The following is a 19,791-nucleotide window of genomic DNA, read 5'->3' on the forward strand; positions in this document are numbered from 1 at the left end:
GACAACTATCCAAAAAATGACACAGACATTAACAACGATAGGTCACCGTACGGTCTTCAACAATGAGCAAAGCCCATACCGCATAGTCAGCTATAAAAGGTCCCATTTTTATACACATTTTTAGTACACATTTTTGTTTAGGTGTCAGCCTAAGCATGTCTCCGGGTGAAGGATTGTTTTGTTGTGTTGAAGACCCGTTGGTAGCCTTGGGCTGTTTTCTGGTGTTTTTTTGGTCGGATTGTTTTCTTTTAAACACATTCCCTATTTTGTTTCTAAATTTTATTTAGTAGTAAATAGTGCCGAAAGTGGCGTTAAACACCTACAATCAATCAGTCATATTTATACTATAGTGTACTCAGGATTGAAAATGTAGTTATAACCAACTGCTAGAATTTTCAAATAAAAAGAGATTTGCAAAATCTGTCAATTTACATGTATTTCAAGATATAAATATATTACTTAACTTGATAAAATTGGAACAAATAAAATTTAAAGTTGCCAGCTAATAAACTTTTAGTTCCTTAGTCAGTTCACGTTGCAGTAGAAGCCAACATGAAAACAAGTTTTCTTAAAAAATAAATTAAAATATCAAAGTTTTGTTCCCTAGTTTCTCCACCTCCCACCCTCCCGCGTGTATTTTAACACTATTGTTATTATAAGATTTTAGTTTTTAATCTCATATTGACAACATACACATTTTGTTAACATAGAACAGCAAAAAAACTATCTTTTTGCAGATGGTGGTATGTTTGGCAACTGCATGAGTTGCTATAATTGGCTGTTTTGTTAGCATGAAGGATAATTGCAGTTATTATGATGTTAAAAACTTCCAAAGCACTAAATAAAATATGTTATCTGATTCTATGGTGAATAAAACTGAATAACAGACAAAACAATTGATTTCAATTCAATTTTATCAGTTTTACTGGAAGTCCTGGAAAACAGCCCTATTTATTAAAAATTCGTCATTAATACTTTAAAGTGCGTTTGATAAGTGATTGTTAACATCTGTTTCTAACAGATTTTCATATTTTCAGACAAAATTATTGTTCAGAAGACAGAGTATGCAAAAATGCTGACATATTGTAAAATTAAAAAGTGTGCAACCTTGACCTTTCATCGTGATTAAACGAAAATTGCACCGTACGAATATTTGACGACCGGGCAAAAAAGATAGTACAGATGATATGCTTTCGAATGGTATATGATTGATTAAGCCGTATTTATGTGGGTGCCTTAAAAATAAAATTGTATGGTTAATGCCACTCGTCTAGAATACTTAAACCGTATTTTCGAAACTTTTCGGAATTTTGAATCCTCAATTCTCTTCAACTTTGTTCTTGTTTGGCTTTATAACTATTTTGATATGAGGGTCACTGATGAGTCATTTGTAGACGAAATGCCCGTCTGGCGTAATAAATTATAACCATGGTACCTTTGATAACTATTGAACTACATTGAAACACTATAACTGCATTGACTTTGAAAAATGTATCATACCATATAATTGTTATATTGCATTTGGAAATATTTTTCATTTGTTTTCAGACGGAACGACAGACATTTCTTTGATGGAAACTACTTGGCCAAGCTTTGTGAAAGAAATATTTCGCGGAGAAAGCTGGAAAGGGAATGCATTGGTCTGCGAAGAGATTTTGTTCTGTTTTAATCAGATGTTCGGTCTGGATATCGGAAGTTTTCTCAAAGAAGAATTAGAATACTTTAATTTTATAAACTATATGGAATGCAAAATAAAACTCGTCAGGTTAGAATCCACTGAGAAGATTACTTTAACATTTCCCTGTGCCTCTTTGCAAAAACTGCTAACTGAACCTTTACAAGAAATTGTAAGGCATTCAAGTTTCAACAAACATGTCTCACTTGTCGGGAACAAGTTCAGATTCGCTGCACCTTTCTTTAGATCATTATTTGAGAGTGCAATAAAAAATGCTTCAGAAATACTTGATCAATGTATTTCTGCAATCACCAAAGAATACCTTTCCGAAAGAAGGAAATTAATTGTTTTTGGGGATTGCTCGGAATCACCAATTCTTATGGATGTTGTTAAACAAAAATTTGAACCTTTAATTGAAGTTAGTGTCCCAAGTGTAAGCACTCCGGTGTTGAAGGGAGCGTTATTATGTGGCTTTCAGTAATTGATTTATTTCTCATCATTTTAAATTATCTTCAATGTAAACAACAAGATAGTTAAAATCATAAAAAAGAATTCTTATTCATTATAGATCATCCAGTTTGCACGTACGTCTAAATGTTTCATTAAGATTTTAATAATTATGCACCTGTGAACAATATTGCATGTACACAACGCACGAGAAAAATGTCAATAGATCTTCAACTCAACTTCAAATTTAGGTTTTTTTTTGTAATTTCTTCTTATATCAATTTTCTGTCATACTGATATGATCTACAAGTTAGACATCTTTTACCATATCCTCAGAACACATGATGATAAGAAAAAAATATTTTGTAGGAAGTTAATGTTCCTTAAATTTTGCTTATAAACGTTAGAAACATCACAGATGGAATAAAAAGAATGCGGAATGAGATAACCATTTCGAGTTATTTTCGCAAACGAGTTAGAAAATCAACTGTTTTTCTTGGAAATAGACAAAAGTAGATAGATAGGACGTGGCATTGTAAGCACCCTAAAATCTGTATTACTTCGGCATCTTCTAAGACTATTTGGAAACGCAGATTAAATTTTTCTCGGTGAGTTATGCTCTTTTGAATTCATATTATATAAATACTTGCAATGTTAATGCTCTCACACTTACATTTCTGACCCTATTATTACGGACGAGTTCGTTAATCGAGTATTAAGGCCAAGAAATAGTAACTAAATTCGGAATTGCGTTGTAAGCTCTCTATCGCCTACCTTTTGTGTCAAATTTGCAAGAAACAACAAATTGTTTGAACAAATAAAAACTGATAGAGTAAAACCACTGCGCATACAAAATATGTTCGTTATTGAGAGACATTTTAATGATATAAAAATAGGATAAAAGATTGAGCAAATTGTTTCTTCTAACAAAAATCCAAATAGACTCAAAGTATTCAATGACAACTTAAATGTCTAAAAAACAAAGGTAAAACAAGAAAAAAAGCGAACCCAAAAAAAATTTAAAACAGAACGTCCCTTAACAATTGGCAAAATCAAAAGCTCGAGCACATCGAACGAATTGAATCTTCCATTCTTTTGAAAGAAGGATATCACTGAGAAATTACTTTAAATCCGACCTTGCCATCGCAGTATGGATCGGTTTGTTATTTTTTAATTGACCTTAACTAATGTTATGCATTGTTAGTAGAGAAATGTATGGTTTTAAAAGATATCATAATAGACAGATGCTATTAGTTTAACTGGGAAAATAATATTACATATGTTGCAAGAAAAGCAATGATCTGTTCTTCTTACACGAAGAAGTATAATCGGTGATATTCCTATGAACCCATTGTTATGGTGTCTATATTTAACAAAGTGTTTGCTGTTCCCGTATCTATAGACGCATTTCAGATTTCAAAGTACTCCATTTATGTATATCAGATAAATTATTAAGTCGGGTATTTCGTTACCACGAATTTTAAGTAGATTATCCTATCGTTACAAAGATTTGTATTGGAAAGATTGTAAATGTAAATCTTTTATTAAAAATGGAATTTCACATTCAAGATGTGCACGGGGATATTGTTTATAACGCCAGTAAACTTAGATACGAATCAGGTAAACTTATAAGTCCTTTAAAAAATAATATTCTTTGATTTGAAGTTTTGACATCGTAGTGAAATCTGAAGTTGATTTACACAAATGTAAAGTTATGAATACTCTTGATCCTCCATCCTGTAGATACTGTTTACTTACTTCGTTGGCATTGTACAAGGTTATGTGCTTCTCATACTGTTTATTACGTTCCTTAACTAAATCCATTCAGTAATTGGTTGTCTCTCGAATCCAAAAAAAACCTTTTATTTTCAATGCAATATTAAAGTGAAAGTCTTTTTCACTATGAACTATAATATCAATTTTAATTTTATCAACCATAGTTTCTGAAAAAATACAGTTACCATTTCATAATCTGAACAAACATAATTAGTCTCAGCTGCTCAAACGTTTCACTTATGACCATCTGATAAAGGTTAAGAAATTTGTAAAATCTTGATTGACGAAAAATAATTCCAAATTGTTTATATCTAACCGATGATAGATTATTTCGTATAGGGTGGATTAGTTGTAATAAAAAGTACTATACTTTTAATTAAGGTAATCACCAAGAATATTTCCTTTTGACGCGAGAAAATATGAATAGCCAACACAACTGTTGTTGAAAGTGCAAGTATTACAATTAATACTTTTTTTACCACGGGGAGTTGCATGTACCGCTTGGAAATGTGCCCTTAACAAAAGGAACAACTCTAAAATTTTGTACGCTTTTCCATGTTTGAGAAAACATTGGTTCTCGTCTAATGCAAATGTAAGCGGCCACAAAATTCGGTTGAGGTTCTAATTAACACATCCACAATATTCTAACAACAAACACAAAATATACAACAAAAGTCGCATTACATCTTATATAGTCAGGATTTTCGCTTAATTAAGGCATTCATCACAAACCAATTAGCAAATCTTGAAAACATATTTTCGTCGATCATAATGATCTCGGAAACATTGACCTCTCTCAGTTTAATCAATCTTGTAAGTTATATCTTTTGATGTAGGCAATAATTCTACAGTGTTCAAACAGAATCATAAAGTTACAAGAGAAAGCTGCCAGAATAACAATGCATGCATTTTCTTTTGCGCCTTCTAGGATTTTATGTTAAAATACAACTGAAAATTTTGAGTAGGATATAAAATAGTAGGTCGGGGTATATGTGTAACAAAATAAATATGTTTTCCTGAGCATCCTTGGTGAACGATGTGTCCTATTCCAAATATTATTTGGGTTGATTTCTTATAACAATTCATACAGTTGAAATCATATATAGAACATTATATTTTTACTCTCATTCTGATCATTGTTATTACCATGTACATATATGCTATATTTGTTTTTTAATACGTATTATGTTTTTCATGATGATTATCTATGTTGTTGTAGATTTAATAGTGTGGTTTTCAATAAACAATATGATGTGCTGCTGTTCTTGTTTTCGCCCTCAATGTGTTCTGTACTATTTCATTGATTATTTACTCATTTAAACAAAATTTGTAAGTGCACACATACTTTGTGTAACCATTTGCTGCAAACATTTGATTACGTGTGTCTCTTTTATCAACGCAGCTGTTTGAAACAAAGACGTCTAAATTTATAAGAATGTATCATCCTGCTCTACATTCTATCCTATTTACGTATCGTGATTATGGCTTAGAAAGATTTTCATTTTGACACACTTTATATTGGCCATATTAAGAGTTGTACCATACAAAACAGTTGCTAGAAAACACAATTTCCATACTATGACTTTCGAAGCATTGACATATTCAGTTAATTCCCAGCAGGCACACAACGTTGGTTTAACATTGAATCAATGTTGATTTTCTATGTTGAATCAATGTTGAACTATTATTAGATTTTGCAAATTTGTATCAACGTTGAAATCCTAGGTTGAATCAACGTTGATGTTCAACATTGAATCTATATAGAATAATGTAGGCTACCAATATTCAAGCTATTGTCTTCTCAAGGCGCTCAACTTCGAAATACCATAGCAACATTCTGCCACAGGAAACCTGATCCAATAACTGCTCTATTAGACCCCAAGTTTGAACAATAATCTCAAAACAAAATTGATCAACTTTAAACAAAGTCATTGTCTGGTTATATTTGATATGGTGCGAGCTTTAGCTCACTGTTGAAGACCTTAAGGTAACCCAAAGATAAATAAACAATGTTCTTTTTGTGATGGTTGTCTTGTTAACAATAGGTACAACAATAAAAAGTGTTGGGGTGCACAAAACTTTGCCTAGATGCCAATGACTGCAAATTCAGTAAAATATCAGTAATTTTCAACAATAAAACTGAGTGACCACATTCTTGTGATGAGAGCACGATTTGACCATGATGATGATAACAAACAATCAACTGAATAACAAATAGGTGTGTTGCTGGCTTTCCTACGAACCATATTTAACCACCAAGATTTTTTTAAACATTTAACAATATGAATATAACAACAAAAAATTATCATCCAAGAAAAAATATTGATTTCAAAAGCACACAACCCTTAATACACAAATTTTGCTCAATGTCTATTTAAAATATCTGCGTAATCATAATGTAAACAAAGTTTTCTGTTCGGACACTTCCTACCCCATGTATTATTATGTTTAACCACTGATGATACAGAAATATTCAATACGATGGAATTAAAATAAATTTATTTATTATTTATCAATAGTGAAACTTCAGCTTCTTTTATCTCACACCTGGTCTTTTTGGAGCCCATTTTAGAAAGTTTGTAGTTTTGTCACTTGAATTGCTGTTCCGTGATTCCATCTAGGTCTTCATGATGACATCTACAAAATCAAAAGTAGTAACATTGTTAAGTTTAATTCTGTTTAACACATTTAACTATTAATAACTTCAAAATGATATTACTTTATAAAGTACAAATCAAAAGCATAAGAACTGGTGAAAACTAAAGTAAATGACAGTTGTCCTTGATGCATGTCAAACCAAGGATTTGTATAGTCTAACTATACAAATCCTTGGTCAAACCAAATACTAGAAATAAAACGCCAAAAACATGAAAAACTCATGAAATAAAAAGGCCGTAAATGCAAATAGCTTTTTACCAACCTCTTATACCATTTATTTTTTTATTACCTTGTTGAAACTCTACTTCAATTTTGACAGTAAAAATATTAAAGGTCCAACTTAGTGTGTCATATATAGCTTCTTACCTCACCATCCCAAATTTGTAAACACCCCCCCCCCCCCCCCTCCTCCATCCTTTTTTATGCGATTAAAAATTCTTTTTACTTTTGATTCAATCATATGATTTCAAATAGTTAATGTTAACAATTCATGAGACGTTGCAAGATATCTTGGGAATGGTAAAATGCTATCCTGATCCTAAGGTAAATCGTTAGATTGTCATAAACATCCCCCTTTTTCACGTGTCTTTCAACTTTTCAGTACAGTTTCAGATCTTTTCATAACAACATGATATGCTCACAGTTCTAAAATACGATAACGTAATCACAACAATTAATATTAAACTTACGATAAAAATGTCAAGAGGAAAGATATTGATAATCTGCAGAAATCACTTGTGGTCTCGATAGCGGATATTCAAAATTTGGCAGCAAAACCAACTGCGAATGCGCATATCTGAATAGTCTTGAAATATTTATATGTTACAATGCCGCGAAAATTTAAATCGTTATTTTAACATATCTATCCGTTGTTTATATTAAAAGTTGTCAACCATTGTTTTTTTACTGATGTATACGTCTTTCTCTTTCAATTGATGAAAAAGAATAGAAAAAAAAAGAAATTAAATGAAATGAAAACAAGATATTTGACATCAGAAGTCAAGGAAGAAGGGGGATGGATCTTTTAAGAAGAAGGGGTTATTCACAAATATCTAATTTCATATTTACTGTATGATTCTGTTAACACTCTAGTTCTATTATTATGTTTTAGGGTGGGGTGAAATTTTGGAATTTTCTATTATTTTGATATTTGGGGTGCGAAGTTCATGATTAATCAGTAATTAATGGTTATATATACACTGCGGTTGTTTTAAGTGTTATTCTATTATTTCCACTACAATTAGTGATAAATCTACTTATCATTTTATTAAATGTGAATATCGTTGTCAGTTTAAAAATAATTGTGATGTGTCCATGCAATACTTCTTTTTTATATAGTATTTAGCCAAAGTTGATTCAGTGTTTGTATTTCAACACAATTTTATTTCAACGTTGAAACAATGTACCAATTTCAACATTGTATTGTCAACGTTGAATCAATGTTGTATATTTGTTGATCAATGTATAACCTAAAATCAACAAAGATTCAACGTTGATTCAACAACGTGTGCCTGCAGGGTAATGATATGAATTAAAACTAAGTGTGAGGCTATACGCCATCAAAACCGTAACCAAAAGACAAACATGACCGTCAGCATGTCAAAGAACTTCTCATATTGTACTGGTTACATGATAATAAGTAAAATGATATGAACAAATGACATTCAGGGAACAAACAAAAAATAACAAGTCAACTTTGGACATTATGCTAAAGACAAACACTACAAAAGTTCATCGAGCCTGTGCTTAAAACATGTTAAAAGTACGGATGGTTTCAGTTGCCTGTAAGGGTGAACTTCCTCTCCTTGACACTGATGGCAACCTATTGTCAATTTGCACGACACCGAAATGCACCTGGATAAAGGTACAATTTATGATTAATTCTAGGATTAAGGAATATGATCTCATTGTAGGTACACTAATGAGTTTTTTTCATTTGTTTTTTCATTTTTTTTTTGGGGGGGGGGAGGGGGGAAGGGGGGTCATGAAATATTTTGGTGACATATATCGTCTCTTAGGCATAAAAACTATATAATTCAATACAATAATAAAAAAACAGTTTTTTTTCGAAATAGTCCATTTTATTCAAAAGATAAATTACAATGATAATAGAGATGTTCTACATTACTGAAAGATGCATGCATCACACTAGTGTTTTAAACATGTTTAAGTTGTTTCTCCTTGTGACGAGGTACATGTACCAGAGTTTAGTATGTTTCACTTACAATCTGATACAATCACACACAGCTGTATACTTGAAGAGCGTGTCAAGAAGTCAGTATGACGTTCATTGTTCTCTTCTATTTGAACATTCTTAAATTCAAATGAGTTCACCTTAACATTCATAGAATAAATTGACACACATCCTGGATAAGATTTACTCAGCATTTTTTAGTTTATTTCCAGTATTGACATGAATATAAATAAGGTCATTTTTATAAATTAACTGTTTGCAAAAGTATAAATTATTCAAAATACTAAAGATTTTCTTATCTTATTCGGTATCGCGGTTTAATGTTATTTCTTTTCTCGTTTTTTAATCTAAAAATAACATCAACCTGTGTAAAGCGGGATTGTGTAATGTTTCTTCAATAAGTGTGTAGTTGTTCTTTTTTCAACCATATAAGATATAACATATATTCGAGTATTGAGTGTATTAATTTCCATACCAACATCATTTAATTTTATATTTGATATTATTTGACTGAAAATGCATTCGGATACTTAGTATAAATAACGTACCGTCACCGACACTTCTTCTTTTATCATTGTCATCAAGGGGTACACATATCTATTAATTTCATTCCACAAATACAACTGATTCAATAATTTAGTCATTTAAGTTGAGCATACTTCTTGTAATTTATATTATTGAAATCTATTTAATTGTCAATAAAAAATAGGAAATAAAATGTATAAAACGTACTTTATCATTTAATCAATTATTTTGATTCATTTCGATAATAATTAGTAACTGTATTATTTTATAGCCTACATCATCTAAAAAGTAAAGGAATAAAAGGAAAAAAATCAAAAGTTCTTGTCTTGTTCTACATAATGTATCTGTCGAAAGCAGTGAATTGCCGCCCTCGTCGGTTTTCTAAAATAAACAATGATGCTCTGGTGTAGGGTATGTTATTTAAAAAGTTCATTTCGGGTAAACGTTTATCGCACGTGTTTGATATAGTGAAATCCATGAAAACTACAGGTTTCATTTCTTATCAGCTACTAAGACTTGAATTTCAAACATAGGGACAAAACGTTTATCGCCGTGTGCGTGTCAATGACGGTGGAAGATAATCATGTACCGTGCCTACATCGCTCATCATGCTTATTTATCTAAGCAATTGAACACAAAGAGTTATTAAAATTGGGTTCATTTTTTAATATCAGTATGCCATTTTCGTCAGCAATCCACAGGGAACCTTTAATTAGTCCAACAGACTTTGGGTTATTTAGACCATCTGATGCATTAACTAGACGCCGTTTATACTTGAGATTTTTATCCAGTATAAAAACACAGTGATGTCGACAGTCTGACACTAAAATATTTCCTTTCGTATCAGTACATATTCCGAAACATTCAAAGTCATTTTCTGGAGCATAACCGATTACCCCTTGAAACGATTCAATAACGGTACCGGATATGGGATTTCTCTTTTGAATAAGAGATGTTGTCGGCTGACCAAAAGCTTTTACGTAAAAAAAGTATAAGCCTTCCTCAGTACTTAGAATTTTGTTTGGTATGTGGCAAATATTTTGATAAAATTCTATGCGACGAACTACCACCCCTTCTAAGTCCAAATGTATGAATGCGTATTTATAACCTTGGTCCTCTTGTACTGTAGATAGAAGTAGAATTATAATGGTATCTTCCTTAGTGACACATGCGCAATGAGGAAAGAACGGTTGTTTTCCTGAATTGGCAAACAAAATTAGTCGATTCTCATTTACAAGTTGCATTATTTTTGTGTCTTTGATCAGTAGGATAAACACACACTCGTGTCTCAACATACCTATATCACACACGTTTTGTGCAAAAGTTTTATCATCTAATGTATGATTAGTGATTTTATGTAATTTGTTACCGGAAATTATCCATGCATTTTTGTCTGAAATCGGCACGATTTTCGTAATGTTTTTGTACGTGTATGATCTATCGATACTGATCTTGTGAAACATTGAATATTCTTCATGTTTGTCATTACAATCTTTCTGTTGTGTATCGGTTTTGCCTTTTTTTATACAATTGGCTTCGGAACTATTATTTTTTGAGTCAGAATAACGCTGGTTTTCTGTCTGAATAGACACGTCACGACAGAGAGGCGGGTTTTGATGTTCACTTTTATCGATCTCATCACTTTTTGCTTCATTATTTTGACCGTGTGAAAAAATAAGTTGTCCGACTGACATTTCTTGGTCGTTTGGTCTGAAAGTGAATTTTTCAAGGAAATGCTTATGAGAATTCGCGGAAAGAAGACAAGACTTTATTTCTGTCAATATGTTGACGACACTCCAAAATTCTAATTCCTGAAGATTAGTAGTATCTATTTTCAAGAATGCTAATCGAACGTTTTCTATGCGATCCAATGTTTCTTGAATTGCTGTTTTCTTATTTGAGACTGTATCATTTAATTGCGTAAGAAGATCCTTTTTTAACATATCAACCCGTTTCTTCCTATTTTCCGTATGATACGCGATACTATGTTCAATCTCATCCCGTAAACCTAGAAGTCTATCTATAGACGATCCATTTAAAATTATCTCATGTTCTTTTCTTAACACTAACCTCTTAAATTCATCACGAATGTTTGTTTCAGCATCTCGTATTTGACAAAAGTTATGCCTTTGATGGAACTGACCTAAACAATGGAAACAAACAAAATCCACACATTCTTTGCAGTAGAGCTGACAACTTTCTTCGTGGTGAAACCTACATCGCACTAGGTTGTTCGAGTCCATTTGATGTTTCACTGATATATTATTCGCCATGATTACACCATTTATGTTAAAACTTGAATATTTTGTACTTGTTATCATCTGATAACATGAAATAGTAAAATATTTTCGTTATCATTAACATGAACTCGATTATCTGTCAATTCAAATCTATATATTCAGATAAGTATTTATGTGTGTGTTTGAATCAACCGTATACTAGAGATATCTATATTATATATCTCTGGTTATACACAATCGAGTAATAGAAATAAATTGTATATAAATTTGAATATCAACCTGATGAGGAATATTTGATCATATTTCTTTTTATTTAAGATAAAAATTTGATACTGATAACATTTGGTAAGTAATGTTCATACCTTCGGCGTAGTTTTGGTTTAACCTAAGATAAGCTTTGATCAAATTTAGAAAAATATAATATATGTATATTTATAGTCCAATCGACGACTAACGGGTTTAAAATGCTTCATCCATTTTGAAACAAATTATTTCTTGACTTTCGCTAGCAGACAATTATGAATCGTCGCAAATATTCCAAACCTGGATCTTCCCTTCAAGAAAACATCGCGAAAATAAGTCGAATGGAAAATTGTAAGATAACAGAAATACTGAACTCATAGGGAAAATTAAAACCAGAAAGTCCCTTAATAAAGAAAAAAATAGCTCCTCGGTCTATAGTTTGTTTTTTGTGGTGAGTTTTGTGTATTGTTATTTTTCCTTTGATAATTTTGTTTTTTTTGCAAAGGACATTGTGAGTTTGATTTCTATTTTTGAATATTCCTTTGATATCTTATGTCTGTCTTAAAAATTAGTTTAGAAAAACGTAGCATGAATTTTTTGTATATATAATATAAATCAAAGCAACACGATCTGGAGCAGTGTGAAAGTTAGGCACCTTTATTTGTCATGCTTAAAAAGATTTAAAATTTTACATTGTTCAAAGGCTGACTTTAGGTAAACTTATGAGGCACAAATTTCATGTTAAAAACAAATACATCAGTCAAAAAAGAAACCGTACTAAAATTATAAACGAATTGAGCTCCTTTGAACGATAAATCTACTCTATTTGAGGGGCGAAAGATACCATACGGATATTCAAACTTATATGGTAAAAATGAACGGAAAACGGCTCAAACAGTAAAATACAAATAGAAAACAATATAAAACAACACACACCATAAAAAACTAAAGACTGAGCAACACGAACCGAATCAAAAAGTTAGGGTGATCTCAAGTAATCCGGAAGGGTAAGAAGATCCTGCTCCACATGTGACACTCGTCGTCTTGGTGATAAAATCACAAACCTGGTAATAAGTCTAATTCTGAAAAATGGTGCGGGGTTAAAATTACGACATCAGGGAAATATCCTTTATATTCTATGAAACGGGTATTCAAGGAAGGAGTCCCAGATTTTTTTTTTTTTTTAAAAACCTTGCCAGACGTCATAATTATTGGGACCAGCATCCGTCATACTAACGAAGAATGACTTCAATTTCACCACGTGAAACTTTTGGTTTAGTATGTTCCTTGTTCCTTGTGAGCAGAAAATCCTCTATCAAGGAAATCGCGATAGGAAATACAAGCCCTGAATATCGTGTCAACTGGGAGATATATACTCCGTATGCAGGCCATACTAGAATATGTTTCTACATAGAAAAGGAAAGCTGAAATCATCTCTTTGGTTGTAAAGTTTTGTTTTCAACTGGCCCTCATTGTCAATTTTTAGATGTACGTCAAGATATGAGAAAGACTTAAATATATGTGTTGTATCCTTTATCTCAAGTTCGATGGGATAGATTCGTTCAACATAGTCACCAAATTTTGTGAGAGAACATTTGATCTAGCTTCTCACGACTCCAACCTAGATTTAGGAATAGAAATAGTTTACAGAGTGTATTAATATAATTGTGTTATTCGTTGTTGTATGTTTTTGCATCAGAATATCAATGAAATGTTTGCCACTAAATGTTTTAAAAAAAAGGAGAAAGTTACCGAAGATATTCATATTCAAAGTCGAAAACAAAACTGGTAAGATCATGGCAAAAATTCACTAATAAACGACAAACAACAGGTACACAAAGCACAACATGGAAAACTAAACACTGAGCAGTAAGATAAGCAATTTTACCATTTTCCAGGATTATGCAATTTTAATTTTCATTTGTGTGAACCCATACGTGCAATTACATGCATGTGAACTATTAAGATTAGTACATAGTAATCTTTTGAAATATTCCGATGGCAGATCTCTTCTCTTCTCCATCCCATGTAGATAATTCAATACAGAAATAAAACAGAATTACAAATAATCACAATTTTATTCAAATTAATTATAAATAACAGTAACAACAGGGACATTGAATAAATATGAATCACATTAATTTTATAAAATATTCATTCACTTACAACATTTGCAAAAATAAAATATAACTTTTATATGAATCGATCAATGAAAATGTATTTACAATATTATGCATTCAATTATATGTGAAATAGGTATGTGCATCTAAAAAAAACATTGATTCAGGAGAACATTTATAATACTATAATGAAAGTGTGAACAGATACATAGATAAATAATCATGCTGTTCCATTTACGGATTCATCAAAATTCCCTTCGAATAGAAATTATTATTTAGAATGAAAGACAAAGGTTTTGGACTAGAGTTTTATCTATAATTCACTTTTTTCTCCTTCTGATGAAGAACCAGACTCTTGATATACTTTACTGACAATAGGATTAGCAATGTCTTCTAAGGATTTCTTCTGTTCTTTAAGTTCTTCTAACGAAGGATCTGAATTATTTTCCAACCATTTAATTTTTTCTTCAATCGCATTTTCAATGGTTGACTTGTCGTCATCAGTCAGTTTCCCACCTAATTTTTCTTTATCACCAATTTGATTTTTGAGGTTATAGGTCAAACTTTCAAGTTCATTTTTAGCATCTACTTTTTCTTTTATAGCTTTATCTTCATCTGCAAATTTTTCAGCATCATTTATCATACGATCTATATCTTGTTGTGAAAGTCTGTTATCATCCTTTTGAATAACAATATTGTTTTTCTTACCCGTACCTTTGTCTTCTGCACTTACTTCTAAAATCCCGTTAGCATCAACAGCGAACGTGACTTCGATCTGTGGTATTCCTCGTGGAGCTGGTGGGATTCCAGTCAAATCAAATTTTCCCAATATGTGATTGTCTTTTGTCATTGTTCTTTCACCTTCAAAAATCTGTATTGTTACAGCATTTTGGTTATCGGCTGCTGTTGAAAATATTTGTGATCTTTTTGTTGGTATTTGGGTATTTCGTGGGATCAGTTTTGCCATGACACCACCAACGGTTTCTATACCAAGTGTTAGTGGGTTAACATCCATCAATAGGAGGCCTCCTGTCTCTGCCTCACCACTCATGATGCCACCTTGAACAGCGGCACCAAAAGCCACAGCTTCATCTGGATTTACCCCTCGGTTTGGTTCCTACAAAGTTGAAGGAGTTTGTTATGACCTATCATAAAATTAGTTTTTGTCTTGCAATATACAATTTGAATCATATCAAAAGGCTATAAAATTAAACTGACATGTCGACCTGTTACTGCCATATTCACTATCTATAGTCTAGTGTTGTCCAAATTATAAATGTATCAATTGTTTGATCACAAAACGGTAATAAAAATAATTCTTTGAAGGTGGTTCCGTAGTAGAGTATACGTATATACTGTTTCGGTTCTTATACATGAACGGTGACCTATAGTTGTTAATTTCTGTGTCATTTTGGTCTCTTGTGGAGAGTTGTCTCATGGCAATCATACCACATCTTCTTTTTTATATTTGAAATACTCGGCCGTTGGCGTCTCTGGTGAAGGAAAATCATGGAAGAAAAGCGCTTAGGGCGTGTGAAATTTACGTGTTGTTTCTATATTTTATAAAAGTGGTAATTAAACAAATGCAAACATGCAAACTTCTTAACATTTTCTTTTTTAACTGAATAGATAAAACTGGCATACACTCACCTTGCCGCTGAAGTAGTCTTTGAGAAGTTGCTGCACTTTAGGAATTCGTGTAGAACCACCAACAAGGACTACTTCGTCAATATCAGATTTCTTCATGTTGGCATCATCCAATACTTTCTGTACTGGTTTCATTGTAGATTTGAATAAATCCTGCAAGACAAAGTTTTTATATTTACTAATATAATATCAAAAAGGAAGATGTGGTAAGATTGCCAATTAGACAACTCTCCACAAGAGGCAACATGACAAAAATCATTCTAGACTTTCCGATAGCGAAACACAAACAATGGTCATTTATTTCACTTGCTTGAATTGGACTAAGCTAAGCCTGAACCATAACAAAATTCAAGAAGGAGTTGTATTAACTTGTACCTTTTAAAATGCACCGTTGATTAATTAATCGGTTTTGATCAACGTCCAGTGGCAAATATTTCATGCATATCCTAGTCGATCTTTTCAAATGTAAAATCATACACAGAATCAGTTATCCTGTCTGAAGAGTTGCAATTCTAATTTCTGTTGTTATATATTGCAGAATAGGTTAATGCATAATTAAGGGTGTTTTTTTACGAGAATGTCAGTGTCAAAAATATTTACATGGTGTATATCAATATGCTCAAATCTGTTATGATATAAATATATAAAAAGAAGATGTGGTATAATTGCCAATGAGACAACTCTCCACCAATAACACAGAAATTAACAACTATAGGTTATCATACGGCCTTCATTAATGAACAAAGCTCAGACCATATAGTCTGCTATAAAAGACCACGAAATGACAAATATAAAACAATTCGTACTTAAATTTCAAAACGTACCATGTTTAATTCTTCAAACTTGGCCCTAGAGAGTGTTTCTGAGAAATCATTTCCTTCAAACAATGATTCAATTTCTACTCTGGTTTGATGGGCAGACGACAGGGCTCGTTTAGCTTTTTCAACTTCACGTCTTAGTTTCTGCATGGCATGTTTATCAGTCCTCATGTCTTTTCCAGTTTTCTTTTTGTAGACTTTTATAAAATGTTCCATAACTCTCTGGTCAAAATCTTCCCCTCCCAAATGAGTGTCACCGTTTGTTGCAATGACTTCGAATATTCCATTATCGATCGTTAGTATGGATACATCAAAGGTTCCTCCTCCAAGGTCAAACACAAGAACATTTTTCTCCCCTTTCTTATCAAGTCCATACGCAATAGCTGCTGCAGTTCTGAAAATAAAAAGAACATCAATTCAATGTACAACAAATTAAATACAAAGGACCTGTAACTTTCAGCAATTGTTATCTGTAGTGGCTTTGATAAGTTAAACTATTTAATTACAGTAAGTATTGCGAACGGAGTATATTATATTAATTATTAAGTCTAGTTTGTAGAATGTTCATAAAAATTTGGTAGCAGTACATTGTTTTTTTACAGCACAACTTAGAGCAGCTATATAATGATTGTTCATAAATAGACCGAGTTACTTCTCTTTTATCATACAAATTGTACTTTACTTACGGTTCGTTGATGATTCTCATCACATTTAGACCAGCAATTCTTCCAGCATCTTTAGTGGCCTGTCGTTGGGCATCATTGAAGTAAGCAGGGACCGTAACAACAGCATTGGTCACCTTTTTACCAAGATAGCCCTCAGCAATGTCCTTCATCTTACTCAAGACCATGGCAGATATTTCCTCTGGTGCGAACACTTTCATTGAATCTCCAACTTTAGCTTGTATGTGCGGCTTGTTGTTCTTGTTCACGACTTTAAATGGATAATGTTTGATGTCTTTCTGTACAGCTTCATCATTCCATTCTCGACCAATCAGACGCTTGACATCAAATATCGTATGTTCAGGGTTGGTTGTCAGCTGGTTTTTAGCAGCGTCACCTATAAGACGATCGCCTTCTTCAGTAAACGCTACGTAAGACGGAGTGATTCTGTTTCCCTGGTCATTTGCGATTATTTCAACTCTTCCGTTTTTGAAAACGCCAACACTAAAATAAAGAAACTCGATTGTATATAATAGATTCATCATATAGTGTAGCAGTGATGCTAAATTGTGTTATATAGTGTAACAGGTCCCTGTAACCTTCTATTGGTATATTATATGTGAAAATCATATATGATCAAGTGAAAAAAAACAGGAAAAAAAGCGGAAGCCGTGGAGTTGTAACTTGTTTGTTTAAGTTCGAGTTCTGGGGGATATACCAATGGAATCCAATCAGAGAAGAATGGATTGTTAATGGAAGGAACATCATCAATATATCTGAAAGTGATATTAAATGATCTGGCTTATTTGATCTTTCTTGTTTTGATAAGTGTCTGAAGGAACTCTGATTCATATGAAAGTAAGAAGAGGTCTGTAAGAAGATGCGCACAATTTGTTCCCATGGGAAAGGCGGCAATTTATAATATCTTGAAATTAGGCACTGTGAATGCTTTGCACACGGTTTTCATAATGAAAAATTATAATTATGAAAAAATAATAATTGTTATGACTTTGAATTTACCAAGAATAAGTAGTTCCAAGATCTATACCAATAACTGTTCCAGTATCCTCGTCTTTTGCCATTGCGCATAACAGGAACACAAGCACACTAACTCCAATTATAAGAAACTTCATCATGTGCATATCTATAAGAGGGGAAATAAAATATACATATTATTTTTTTTTTCTAATTGACTTCTTCGAAGAAAATGACTGTCTAACATGATGGTATTGAGAATTTTACAATAACTTCAAAAACGTTACTTGAACACATATCTAGCATATTCAATTTTAAGTTGAGATTTGTTAGTTTTTTCCTTAAATTAAATCGGCCAATATTTGATCCAAGATTTTGAAATTCCATATACGTAATATATTCAATTCAATTCAATTCAAATATTTATTGTCACATAAAATATTAACAATGAGTATTTGACAAATTATATAAAAACACAAAATACTTTTCACAGACAAAACCATAAGAACTGAAACCAAGAGGAAAACATATTATAGAAATATAGAAAAGTTATACATATATTTAATGATGCATGTAATACAATATGCACTCAATTATTTGTATTTAGTTTTAAATGATATTTTGTCTACGGTGTGATCACACCATAACGAAATATACAACTCCAAATGATTTAAAAAAAATGTTAAAATAATTGTATGATCACGAATGTCCAATGGTAGATTATTCTATTTTAAAGCTTTTCGTTCAGTTACGGGTTTAATGTTTCTACATGTATATTAGATGGTACACAAAATGTGTGATTATATATCCTTAATATTTTAAAATCAAACTTCCCTTACAAATATTCCTTTACAACTTTTAAACGTATTCGGTTTCTATAAAAGTGAAGATACCCAAGAAAAAGATATACTATATCTAAATAATGAACTGAAGAACCGAAAACCTTCTATAACAAAAATAAAAATTTTACCTGTATTTTAATGATTAGAACCATCATAGTCTATGTTCGTCCTGAAATTGCATGAAATATTTGCCACTGCACTTTAAACTATATTAACTAATCGTATATAATTTTACTATGCAATATATGTACTTACTGTGATATGTTAATTCAGGTTTTGTAACTATTTAACAGTTTAGGTATACAATTTCTTTCTTCCGGTAAACAATACTGAAATAGTTGAAGTCTGAGGTTGAAGATCTACGGTATAAGTTGGTTGAATTGTAAGCTTTGTATCAAAGGTGAATAAAATATATGAATTTGCATTTGATTTTATACTAAATTATTTCTCATAGTACTTAGTATAAGTTGTCGTGTCATTCATTTATTTGTCGTAATCATTTTCGCAGTAAATTCATTAAGTATACGTGTTATTGATAAGTACACGTGTTATTAAAATTCTGCGCCGGAAAAATGTAAACAAACAAAAGTTTCATCATTCAGTATAGAAAGCTGACGCAATACGTCACTAGATTATATCTATTTTTACATCGGAATGAATTATGAACCTGGAAAGTAGGCGAATCACTATAAAGCTGAAACTAAGCCTGTTTTTCATGAAAGAAAATGGAAATAAAAAAATTCAGCTTTCGGAAAAGTAAACTAGAGATATAGAAACATCTAGAAACATCAATTCATAAGTACATAATATATTTATAAACACATACTAGCCATCGGGATTTCCCATAGTATAAATAGAGAAAATAGGTCAATATAAACAATGATATCATAAAGGTAAAAATATCAACTAGAAAATACTAGTTGTTATTTGGTCGAATCAATTATGTTCAGTCAAACATATAATACTATA

General features: G+C 31.7%; 2 protein-coding genes across 2 annotated transcripts in view; one reads left to right on the plus strand and one right to left on the minus strand.

The window, feature by feature from the left end:
• The window catches only part of LOC139485961 (heat shock 70 kDa protein 12A-like), a 31,482-nt gene extending 26,444 nt beyond the window's left edge, over positions 1 to 5,038 (plus strand). Inside the window, exon 4 of the mRNA XM_071270638.1 lies at positions 1,549 to 5,038. Within this exon, the coding sequence (XP_071126739.1) occupies positions 1,549 to 2,156 (608 nt within the window). The 3' untranslated portion in view covers positions 2,157 to 5,038. The remainder of the gene's footprint in view (positions 1 to 1,548) is intronic.
• Positions 5,039 to 13,817: 8,779 nt separating this feature from the next.
• On the minus strand, positions 13,818 to 19,335 carry LOC139485962 (endoplasmic reticulum chaperone BiP-like). The gene is made up of 6 exons (XM_071270639.1): positions 19,078 to 19,335; positions 18,026 to 18,149; positions 17,030 to 17,509; positions 16,350 to 16,737; positions 15,529 to 15,678; positions 13,818 to 14,995 (listed from the first exon to the last, which is right to left on the minus strand). The coding sequence occupies exons 2-6, from the start codon at positions 18,145 to 18,147 to the stop codon at positions 14,192 to 14,194; spliced, it is 1,944 nt and encodes a 647-aa protein (XP_071126740.1). The 5' UTR covers positions 18,148 to 18,149; positions 19,078 to 19,335; the 3' UTR covers positions 13,818 to 14,191.
• Between the last annotated feature and the right edge of the window lie 456 nt (positions 19,336 to 19,791).

This window comes from Mytilus edulis, chromosome 8, assembly GCF_963676685.1.
Source record: "Mytilus edulis chromosome 8, xbMytEdul2.2, whole genome shotgun sequence".
Lineage (NCBI taxonomy): Eukaryota > Metazoa > Mollusca > Bivalvia > Mytilida > Mytilidae > Mytilus > Mytilus edulis.